Source organism: Epargyreus clarus, unplaced genomic scaffold (genome assembly GCF_041222505.1).
Source record: "Epargyreus clarus isolate Ecla_fem2 unplaced genomic scaffold, WU_Ecla_fem_2.2 ptg000014l, whole genome shotgun sequence".
NCBI classification, from domain to species: domain Eukaryota; kingdom Metazoa; phylum Arthropoda; class Insecta; order Lepidoptera; family Hesperiidae; genus Epargyreus; species Epargyreus clarus.
Window position 1 is genome coordinate 16,731,963 of NW_027332222.1, and position 11,788 is coordinate 16,743,750.

The following is an 11,788-nucleotide window of genomic DNA, read 5'->3' on the forward strand; positions in this document are numbered from 1 at the left end:
TCTGACGAGATCCAAGGCCTCACCAAGATGTCTGTTACGGAGTGCTTTAGAAAAGCAGACGACCGAGCACACTCGCTGGATATGCAGCACACTTGCTTTAAAGACTTCCAAAGTAGGCGCAAACTTTAGCCACGAAGACTAAGAAGAAGAAGAAATAAAAGTCATAAATCTTTGTTAGAATTATGTGTTGATAGAAGACCTTAACTACGGCATAGATCTACTAGCCACAAACTAATTAATTATAAATTTTGTGTTTTGTTTTTAATTAGATATGTGAGATACAAAACGCTCTTTGATTTCTCGAGGCTGGCCTCGTGCGGCGGTATTGTTGTTTCCTCTGCCCATCAAGATAACAATAATCCTGTTATTTTATGAGAATGTAAAATATAATTTTTCGCAGGATGTTAATGTTATCAGTTAGATTTTAATAATTTACCTTGCTGTATGCAATTATGGTAAGTGGGTGAAGGTTGTGGCCGTTGATGTTTGACTGAGTTTAAGGCTAATTTAAAGTAAAATGTGTGTTATCTAATAACCATTTATATCTATAAATATTTTGACAGTGCCTAGTCAATATATTTATGAAAATATCTTATATGCTCGCAAAAATTATTCTTCTTTGGAAAAAAATTATAATAGGCACAGTCATAATACTAGAAATAAAGATAAATTGGCCATACCTCAATTTAGATTAAGCAAGGTGTGTAATTCTTTTATGGGGAACTGTATTCGTTTCTACAATAAAATACCAAAAGACATTATCGATCTATCCGAGAAAAGGTTTAAATCTACTATAAAATTAACTTTATGTAAAAAAGCTTATTATAATGTAAATCAGTACTTAAATGATAAATCCGTATGGTATGACAACTCCAGCTCCAACATCAAAAATTAATTATATGTACCACTATGTAAAATTGTATATTATTTACTCTTTAAAAGATGCAAATATGCACACGTATGGAGTTTCTTGCGCCGCTTCTTCTCCATAGCGAAATACCTTCCGAAGCGGGGGTAGTTTGTTGACTTTCAAAAAGTATTCTATATGAATCAATTTTGAATAAATGAGATTTGAATTTGAATTTGAATTTGAATTTATTAATGTTAACAAACAAAGAGATTGAGCCGTTAAAACGCATACAGCTACATGTTACGGATTGAAAGATACCTACTGGTACTTTTGAATTTAGCGTCTAATCTATATTTAACATTACAGGTATTGATATGATATTGAAATGATAATTACAGGAATTTTACAAATATTTAAATGAAAACACACATTTTTAAGATTTATTTAATGGCATTTCAGATATATAAATTTTCTAGTTTTAAAAATCTATTTTCAAAGTATTTTATGCAAAAACATAAAGTTAAATTATTTAGCAATATTAGAGAAAGGTAAAGTGCGTTTAGTTTCAGCAAGGAAAGCGCGCAGTTCGTCGAGGCCCTCCCCGGTGAGTGGGGAGGCCTCCAGGAGCGCGGGGGCGTTTGGCAACTCCGTCTTCAGCCGCGCGTGCTGCAACATCAGGAGAGCCTCGTTCCGCATCTGTCTGTAGGCTGCGTCCATTTTACTAAGAACTAGAATGAACTGCAAAAAGAAAGGTATTTTATGGCTCTTTCTTATGATAGGTAATTGTAAAAAGACCAGATGAAGAAACTTTACAATAAACTCCAACATATATATGTAGTCGAACGTAGGTGTGTTGTATACATGTCAAGTACTACTGTGTTCCGGTTTAAGGGAGGGAAGAAGAAAATAATCTCGCAGGTTTAGTCATTCGGGCTTTGGGGTAGCAACAAATTTGTAAGTGTGGTTGGCTTTTTTCAATCCAATTTGTAGTTTATCACAATGTTTATTGACGATAATAATCACTTGCCGGCAGGAGGACTGCATACTCAGTTTAATTTTCTCAATAATGTTGGTATTAAGTACCCTATTTCTATTTATGTCTTACTGCTAAATGTTTAAACCCTCAGAATATTACCTGTGACTGAAAATCATAAATCATAAAAGTTTTGTAAAATTAGCTTTAAAATGAGAGTTTTAAGAGATTTGATTGCTACCTTCGCATTTCTAAGCTTTGGTTCTGCTAATAAAGTGTAGAGTGAAACTGCTGCTGCAGATATCTGACATAAATTCGACGTGTCCACCATAAATATTACCTGTAAGTAAATTTTAAATGTTTATTTATTTTGTCGCTAGATGGCGTTAGTTTACTATTTTTTAAATAGTAACCTATATTATCTATTACTATTTAATAAATAATATAGCGTAATAGTAGCAATAACAAACAAATACATAACGTATATTATATAGTGTAATTAAGTTACACATATTTTTGCATTATTACTTGGGCTATTATAACTTACCTTCTCAACGCCGTCTAAATAGTTCTTCCAGAACGAAACCATTTCGCCACCAACTTCTCTCACAGTTATCGTCTGTTTTTTACCATTTTTATTCGTGTACTGGACATCATACAGGTTAGTGCCAATTGTCGGCACAGGACTGTACGTATAATCTATGCCTTCAGCTTCTTGTAATTTCTTCAATAAAGTTGTTTTACCAGACCCTGTAGGCCCTAGACAAAGAACTGTGATTTTCTTCTCAGGGTCGTCCATTATGTCAAAGATAATCTATATTTCATGTGTAAAAGAAATTATACGTTGTGGCGTATGGTTACTTTCTCACAACCTTGAATATTTGTTTTATCAATACTCACACTTGTGAAAGACTGCAGCGGCCATGATATTAAATTCTGCTACTTGCCGATAGATGGCACTATCGTACCTAGTGTTCGGAAATCTTTTAAAAATTATTTGTCTTTTTTATTGTGATTGTACTTAATCTATGAAATGAAATAGGGACATTTATTGTTGGCTACTATTATTAAGGTAAAAAATATCATTTTTTTGTAATATTCTTAGAAATACCTAAATCAAGCGTTAATGTTCTGAGTTGTTCCCTCTACATTAAATTGATGTAGCTCTGTACATAATAAAATAACGGTTTTATTTTAATTTATAAAAATAAACGAAATAATATCTTCAAAAAATATAAATAATAATAAAATGAATATTAAGATTTCAGATTATGTTTAATTTAGTTGATATCAGATTGAATTTCTTTTAGTATTGTAAAAATAAATAAAATTTCTAGTATTTGTACTAATAAATCATTTTATTTGTCTTCATTTACACACAGAACCTAGATGAAGGCAGGGTAAAGCTATACTAAAGATAGTATAGCTTTACTATAATAGCGTAATGAAACAGATGTAACAATGAATTTGTAAAAACGCCAGATTATGATATCCTAACATCCAGTCCGCAGGACCAAATTCTATATCTAAAAGTTAAATCTTTTATAATAGAATATTATAATAAAGAATGATTGTGCAAAACTTCATCTTATAAATGTAAATATAAATGTAAATAATCCAATGGGATGGAATTTTTGGTATTTTAGGATGGAAATATAATTGGCTGCCATAACACATAATCGGTATATTCTGGGTATTGATTTGATGACTATTTTATGTAGCTCCGTAATATAGAAGTCGATCATTGCTACATTGTAGGATTGTAGGAAGTATAAATAGTTGCAGTGAATTGCAATGATCACCTAACATCCAGCAGACATGCTCGTCTGCGCGTTCTATAAATTATTCTATAAACATATTAAATTGAAACTGGAAACATTAATTTAAAATAGAGCTTCTAGTTACACACCGAGTCAGACTTCAAAATGGAATTATTGTCACTATTTTACGAAAATGACGGAATAGTGTTGATTTTTTTCGCTTTATTAATACAAAAAAAAGTTTTGTTTAAGAATTTAGAAGGAACAATAATATTTTTCAGATTTTATCAAATTCTAAGTTTCAATGGCATAATACGATCTGTAACAGAGCTGAATGTACCAAAAAACGTAACATCGTATCGTGCGTACGTGCCTACCCACGTGGCCCCTCCCTACCCAATGAGGTTAGCAACTGTGAGCCCGCGAATTTCGGCGCGCATTAACTAGGCCAGCGCACCCTTGACCCACTGACTCACTGCCAGCTGCGCGCCCGCCATTGTTTTTCAACAATCAATAAATAATACACCGAGCAAAACTCACTCGCACCTTGCGCAACACCGACCCATCGCAGTAATGTGACGCCATCTTGTGCACCACTTTCCATTTTGACAATCCCGCTTTTCCCGTCCTTATAACTGTCAAGGTTTTTTTTAAATTTAAGGCGTCTGTCGAACACCCAACTTGAACAGTTGACGTATTGATATATGCCGACCTTCGACGGTTAATGTTAAATTAGTCAGTGTTCACATGTGATCGTGTGGGTACTATTCGACGCCACTTAGCCGCGTAACGGATGTTTTGAGGCGCAGTGAAGGCAATTGTTTCAAAAATAAATTACGCTGCGTACAAACGTCGGTAAGGACACGGTTCATGATGGTTTTGGTCGATGAATATCGTGAGGGTTATCGATGGACGGCCTCGCCGCGTGTTAGCTTCACGGGCCGGAACCCAACAAGCAGCGTTGCATTCGGCTACGATTACACATTAAAAAAACAATGAAACAATCCGTGACCTTACTATTGTTTAATTAACATGAGCCATTACGGTTCACACGTGAGGTTGATTATAACCGACTTGAAAAATCGAGTTAAAATTCCTTCGTTTTATTTTAAATTAAGAACAGCGACAGATTGAACAAAGATTGACGGGTATGAACATTTGGCGGGTTTATTAAACGAAGGCACATATTTAAGAAACACTTGTGCACACAGTCACGTAAATTTAAAATTAAATAAATACGTACATACATACAAACATGCATGTTACGCCGCGGCCGCCATGTAAGGTCAACACGTAAGCGCGTGTCCGAAGCCGAACGCCTCGCCGCAGACGCAATTATAAAACCAAGTTTCTAAACGAATCTCGAATGCCGTTCAATTTTACGACGCGCGGATAAAATTAATTTGGACTCGAACATGAACAGAACACTTGTTATGTACTCACGGTGCCAGATCTGGGAACTTGCATTTTCTCATGTCATTTACGATTACCTATGTATCTTCAACCCAATACTGCTCCACTTGTCAGCACGGGCCTCTTCGCAGAGTGATAAAGCAGATGACTAAAACTGCTTTCCTAGTCCGGAAAGAACGTAAAGCCGTTGATCTTAATTGTTTTTTAAATGTCGGTCCATGTAAAATTGTAGGCGGGTTAAAACATCACACACAGGTGGATTGGTTTTTAATGATTAACGTGTTCCTTGAAGGTCGAAATAGCTCATGACATTAATTCGATCGACTTTAAATTATGCTGTTTTTGAGTAATAAATTTTAAACACGATAGAGAACTCGTCATAGTTCAAGTATGGAGGTAATATTATAGGAATTTCGTCGTAGGTTAAAATACGATATTAGGGATTATGTTCAGGTAGTTTTATAGATATAGGTACTACGAAGATAATAATGTACTGTATACTAATAGGTATAAGGCGTCCGATCTCGTTTTTCAGGGATTGTAATGCATCTGTGACCGACGTCTGATCCTATTTTTGTTCTGTATTATGACAAAACTTTTGTAGAGAAATTCCGGACTCAATTCTATAGTAAGTAATAGTCTTACATGAGAGCTAATGTAGTTTTATTATTTCATTCTTAAACTATGTTACTTAACATGCAGTCAATTAAGTATTCATGGTATAAGTTAAAAGCCGCGGCGAATGTCTAATACGAACATTCACACAGTTTATCAGAGAATGAAAGCAAGCTACTTCATTTCTTTTCTTTGAAAGCGAAAGTGATGTCGTTTTATTTTTTATTTTGCATTATGGTTGATGAGCACGCAGCACGTATGCCCATGTTACGTTACCCGAGATTTTGGTTATATTAATGTCCATAGAGAATGCTGTTCATTTTTTATATGTTAGACTAAAAGGTAAGAATCAAGGTTGAAGAACAAGATATATCTATTAATAAGTCAACAGTTAATTTAGGGTTTGAAACTTTGTTTTAATTTTGAATGTGAAAACAAAAAAACAATAACATAAAATTAAGTTTCTTAAAGTAATAAATTTTACAATTCTAAAATAAAATGTAGGTAGTAGGTATCTAGTACCACGAAAAAATGTATGTCAAAAGGAAAAAAAATATATATAGGCAAGTCATACATTAGTAAAAAGCAACTTGTTAATTGAATATATTATAGAATTAAAGTAAAAGATAAAGTGTTAAATATGACCTTGACATATTTCTCACAACAGTTGCTCAATTCAATCTGAATTAATGTGGCCTAAATTTAGGGCGCCTAATCCGTCTGACCTCAATTGTGCTATGAAAAACTAATCTGCACTATGGCGATTTTTTAGTCCGTTTTGAAACGCTCTTCAATGCTGTAAAATCTTGTTGCCAAAGTTCAAGGATTTTCAGGCTTTCATAATTTAATCATACTAAAATTACGTAATATGTCAAAAAAAGCTTGCTACGTTTCAAATTTCTCCTGGAAATTTTTTTCGTTTAAATCTGGGATTCCTAAATTAATATAGTTTTAACTATGTCGTGTACTGGAAACTTAGTATTTTGCAAACATAAAAACACTTTCATAGCCGCGTCCGCACACTTGCCAAATCGTCACAAATCCAAATGTGTGGATAGACCGTTTGACTTTGTTCGTGTAGCAAGCGCTTGTAGCATAGCTTTTGTCTAAGTCAAACGTATGTAGATTTTGCGGCAAACGCAGTTGCAGTCGAGTAGTCAATTCTTCTATTATGCAGCAGTCACTATCAAATATCAGGTAAAATTCGTGCTAGCTTGCTACTTTTTATAGCAAGAAAATTTGACATAAGTCTCGGTATTTAATGTTAAAAGGTGTGCAGTACTTTTCTAGTACTTCGGTTTCGTTCCTTTGGAGATCCCGGAATAGTAAAAATCCCTGATAACCCCGTGTCGCTCCCACGATATCGGGTTCCTTTTAAACATTTCCCCATCGAAAAAAGTACTTTTATATCACGGCGTGCGTAAATTGACGTTTTACGCACGCTTCGCGTGCGCAAAACCCCAATTTCCGACCCCGTAATATAAAATTTTATACAACACGCGGACGAAAAATGTTTTTCTGACTCGTGTGATTGCAGTCCTCGCCTGCGGCTCGGCCTGCAAACTCACACTTGTCAGAAAAAAATTTTTCGTCCTCGTATTGTAATGTACTATTGTAACATCTTAAATATATGGTCCTTCAACCAACCAAGTAACCCTGTAAAAGGTTATATTAATACAGAAATCGAATATTTTAATTCCATTTCCGGTATATATTTTTGGATGAGGTCAACAGTAAAACATAGCGCCTTTATAAGCCAACATTATGTAACAGATTGAATTGGGTTTCTTTAAATAGGCTGTTATATTTTTTTGGTACACCCACAGAGTATAAAAATATACATATAAACTCGTAAGGGTGCTGATTATGCCAGAGTAACGCACAGCTGAAACCGTTGAACCCAGAATCCTGAAAGTTTTCTCATAGATTCATTATATAGCTTAAGTGACTATTAAGAAAGGATTTTTGGAAATTCCATCTTGATGAGGATGACATAATTATGCCATAAAAAGTCTAATGTTAACTACATATTTAATGTTATTAATATTAATGTAATAATAGTCTTGAGTTATTGAAGAGATGGAGAATTCGTATACGAGTACCTATCACTCATCACTTGGAATTTTCTTGGAAAATATATTTTAAAATGTCTTTAAAAAATATTCTCCAAGCAACGATATTTTAACGTGGATTCGAGGAAGTACCTATGACGAGTATATTCAGAGAATTTTGTAAAGAGTTCAAATTTTGCGAGGGAATTAATTTTCTTTGCCGGAGTTATAGCCATAAACAATAAACATGTCATAATAACGTTTTATATTTTTCGGATATCTTTCGGATCAGTTCTTTACCAACTTTAGATAGATTAACCTTACATACCTTAAAATCAGATCATAATAATATAGCGAACATTGATGTTACAAGATACAAATTTGTAAATCTATATGCCGCTGCAGTTGAGACTCCACAACACTTATGATTTTAGGGGGAGACAAAAATTCATTATATTGAAAATTCGGAAACCTTTTTCGTGAAGCCATTTTAGAGAACAGCTTCAATCCACGTTATGCTTAGTATCTAAATTCTTAAAATTGGGATCAAGTCTTTCAAAAGATTGTATACCTGCTCTACAATTCTTGGCACATCATTTTATTTCATTTATTATATAATTGGACGTAGTTATGCAAAATGGAGCCAAACCACAAAAAACGTTTTTAGTTACTATCACAAATGGCATCTCCACATCAAGTTTCGTATATGCAAAAAATATTCAAGCTGCATGGTACATTTTTTCTTTTGAAATATACTAATATTATCTGTGATGCCAACCATAAATTAAACAATTTTACTTTTACTAAACCTAGACCTATTTTCTCAATGGTTGGATCTATTTTGCATAACTACGACAAATTTACAACAGTTATCCATATCTAACTTGTATTTATTAAAAAATGTAGAGTCGCAGTATCGTTTGCGGCGTCACAACACTGTCACTGTCAACTTTGATTATAAAATATTGATGAAACGCCGTTAAAAATTATATCTGATGATAATGTGAGATAACATGTATAGTCAAGTGGTTAAATGACATAATATAACGTAAATTAAGAAGTTAGACCAGAATTGTTTAAAAATAATCGATTAAAAAAGAAGGATGTTCTAGAATCAATAGGTGTAACTATATTTTTGTTATCTGCAGCTGTTATCTGCTGCGAAAGGTGCTAGAGTAACACCGCCATACCTTTTTCTAGCGTGCAGCACTGCACTTTTGTAGAAGGTTGTGGAAACCGGTAGACTTAGATATACTCCTACTAAGCTAACCGTCTTAGTACGAGAGGCAATGCAATGTAATCAACCTCAGGTAGAACCCCAGTGACCCTGTAGTTCCGGGACTAGAATAGGGCTACGGTATCCCCTGCCTGTCGTAAAAGGCGACTAAAGGCTTGCGGGGTTGCGGGCGGCAAGAGTGGGAGTTCGAACCGTCCAGTATGCTACCCCGCGAAGGACGGCGGTATGTGTGGTCGCATACCGTCGTAATCACCAGATGTTGTGGGAGGAGCAAACGCTTCCCCAGGGCAGAGCCCGATCCGGGCGTCTTGCTTGGAGGACTCCGGTTGTGTTTCGTTGGAGATCCCGGAGTTCTCCAAGAAGCGCCGAGGACGGCAACCGGGGGGGTTTTAGTGCGGTAAAAATCCCACATAACCCGGCGTCGCTCCCACGTTGTCGGGTACCTTTTGAAGGTTTCCCCCTCGAAAAAAAAAAGGTAGAACCCCAGTGCTATATGTGCTAAAACGTATTATGTCGAGTTATGTAAGTAAAATGATTAATATATAAAATTCTCGTGTCACAATGTTAGTTAGCGTACTCCTCCGAAACGGCTTTACCGATTTTCACCAAATTTTATATGCATATTCAGTAGGTCTGAGAATTGGCTACTATCTATTTCTCATACCTCTAAGTGATAAGGGCAGTTCACCCTTAACATTTTTTTATTTATATGGCAACAACACAACGTTTGCCGGGTCAGCTATATAGTATTAAAATAAAAACAAACGAAGAAGAGAAAGCAAACGTCATTTTGGTACTTTTTTCTGTATTTTGGTCCCGTCCCCCAAAGTTATATAGGAATTAATAATGTACAGCCGTACATCTTAACTTCAAAACAAAGATTCAAACATCTGTCATAAATAAATCGCCACATTACGTCACTTTACAATCAGCAGTGATTAGATATTGTTTTGAATGCATCTCAGGGATAGGTTCCCCTTCTCACGATGTTTTCTTTAGCTAACACAAGTAATAAAATGATTTTTAATAAAAAAGTATTTAAAGATGATGTTTACTAAACTGCACAAATCGTTGCTAGCGTGATGGATTACGGCTTAAGCTCTTCACTCTGAAATAAAATCCGTGTCTAGTAATGGAACAATAGTGGTTTCATGACGACTTAAATCTTTAAAAAATAGAAGAGTGGAACTCGTGAAAAATATTTTTTTTTTTTTTTTTAGTATAAATAAATAATACTTTATTATTGAATATCTATATAAACTACTAAGGTGGTCAATAAAGTGTTTCGTTGTGGAGAAGAAGCAACGAAAAACACTCCATAAACTTTTCAAAATTCTTAATGGAACATGTGGAGCTGGAGTTACTTCAGACCACACAAATTTATTGGCTTGACCCTACATGAGGCGATGAGAGGATGCAAATTTAAAAGTACTAGGCGATCAGTCATTTACAGAGATAAATCCATTTAGGCATGACCTTACATAAGAGCATGAGAGGATTCAAAGTACCAGAGGATCAGTAATTAACGGAGATAAATCCATTTAGGAATGACCTTATATAAGAACATGAGAGGATTTAATGTACTAGGCAATCAGTAATTAACGGAGACAAACCCATTTATAACTTACGCGAAGCTCTCAATTCGGGTATTAAAAATACTATCACTTATCACATAATGGGAGCTATTTTTCGGTATCTCCATCTCCCTCTAACCTAGGGGTGAGTGGTGCTGTCTCTTTCCAAATCAACAAAGTGCGGGCATGTTATCGCGAAAGCGGTCGCGTGCGCGCGCGCCGGTGAAAGAGTCGATGACCTGCGCGGGAGCAACGAACGTCTTTGCGTTGCCGAACGCAACCCCACACGCAATACACCACATGGAGCTGTGTGTTTGATGGATTTACTAGTTTTCATATGTCAGACAATTGCGCATAATAAATAATGTTATTTTATTGTATTATAGGTATTATTTTTCCCGAAAATCATTCATAGGTTTATGGCACTTAGGATAATTAAATTTCAAGGATTATGTTATTAAATTTCCAATTTCATTTTTCATTAATTTTAGTTTATTAGATTAGAAATTTGATTAGAACATATTAGTCATTTAGTTCACGTCAATCGAATCATATTCTTTTGTTCTAAATCTGTATTTAACACGCTTTTTTTTTGATGCATGATATGATTTGTGACAGAAAAACGTTTTAAGTTGCAATAACCTTGTTAATAATTTAACTATTGTTTGCATTGTTCTATACTTTTTGCGTCTGGAAAAAAATAAGCAAATAAATAGATTATTCCATAAAGAACTCATGTTTTGGGTTTAAAAGAGGCCAGTGATACTTATCGTGGTCTAGGTTGGGAAGTCTTTAGAAATACGACAATGAAAGACTTTCACATTTTTCACAATTTCTTTGATGTTAAGAATTTGTAGCACAATATTGTTGTTTCGAGTAACCTCTAATAGGCTTCCAAGTATTGCTTATATTGTTTTCTAAAAACTTTTACTTATATAGGTAAATTTTTTAAGACAAATATTTTAACAGACAAAAAATAAATTAGTCATTTACTGAATAATTAAAAGTTATGTAAACAAACATCAGTATTATTTGAAACGTGTATCATGACTGCATTTGTTCGATAATATTTCGATGTTCAATTAAAAAAGTGTATCGATAGCAACAGCTAATAAATTCATATCTTTTACTGCAATATATAAGGCTATTGGACTGCAACTTTCTGCGTTTTAACGCATCACTGGCGATCGCAGTTCGCGTGTTATCGACAGCTAATTAGTATTTTGGACACTTAACAACACTCAGTATTAGTGTTGTGTACATTTACGAGTACATGCTTTCGACATATTAGTGATGGAACTAGAGGCGTAAAATG

The 11,788-nt window shown here is 34.6% G+C and overlaps 1 protein-coding gene across 1 annotated transcript; it reads right to left on the reverse strand.

Moving 5' to 3' along the window:
* Nucleotides 1–1,306: 1,306 nt before the first annotated feature.
* Nucleotides 1,307–2,813, reverse strand: LOC140747215 (ADP-ribosylation factor-like protein 16). The gene is made up of 3 exons (XM_073079508.1): nucleotides 2,371–2,813; nucleotides 2,065–2,163; nucleotides 1,307–1,588 (listed from the first exon to the last, which is right to left on the reverse strand). The coding sequence occupies exons 1-3, from the start codon at nucleotides 2,620–2,622 to the stop codon at nucleotides 1,376–1,378; spliced, it is 564 nt and encodes a 187-aa protein (XP_072935609.1). The 5' UTR covers nucleotides 2,623–2,813; the 3' UTR covers nucleotides 1,307–1,375.
* Between the last annotated feature and the right edge of the window lie 8,975 nt (nucleotides 2,814–11,788).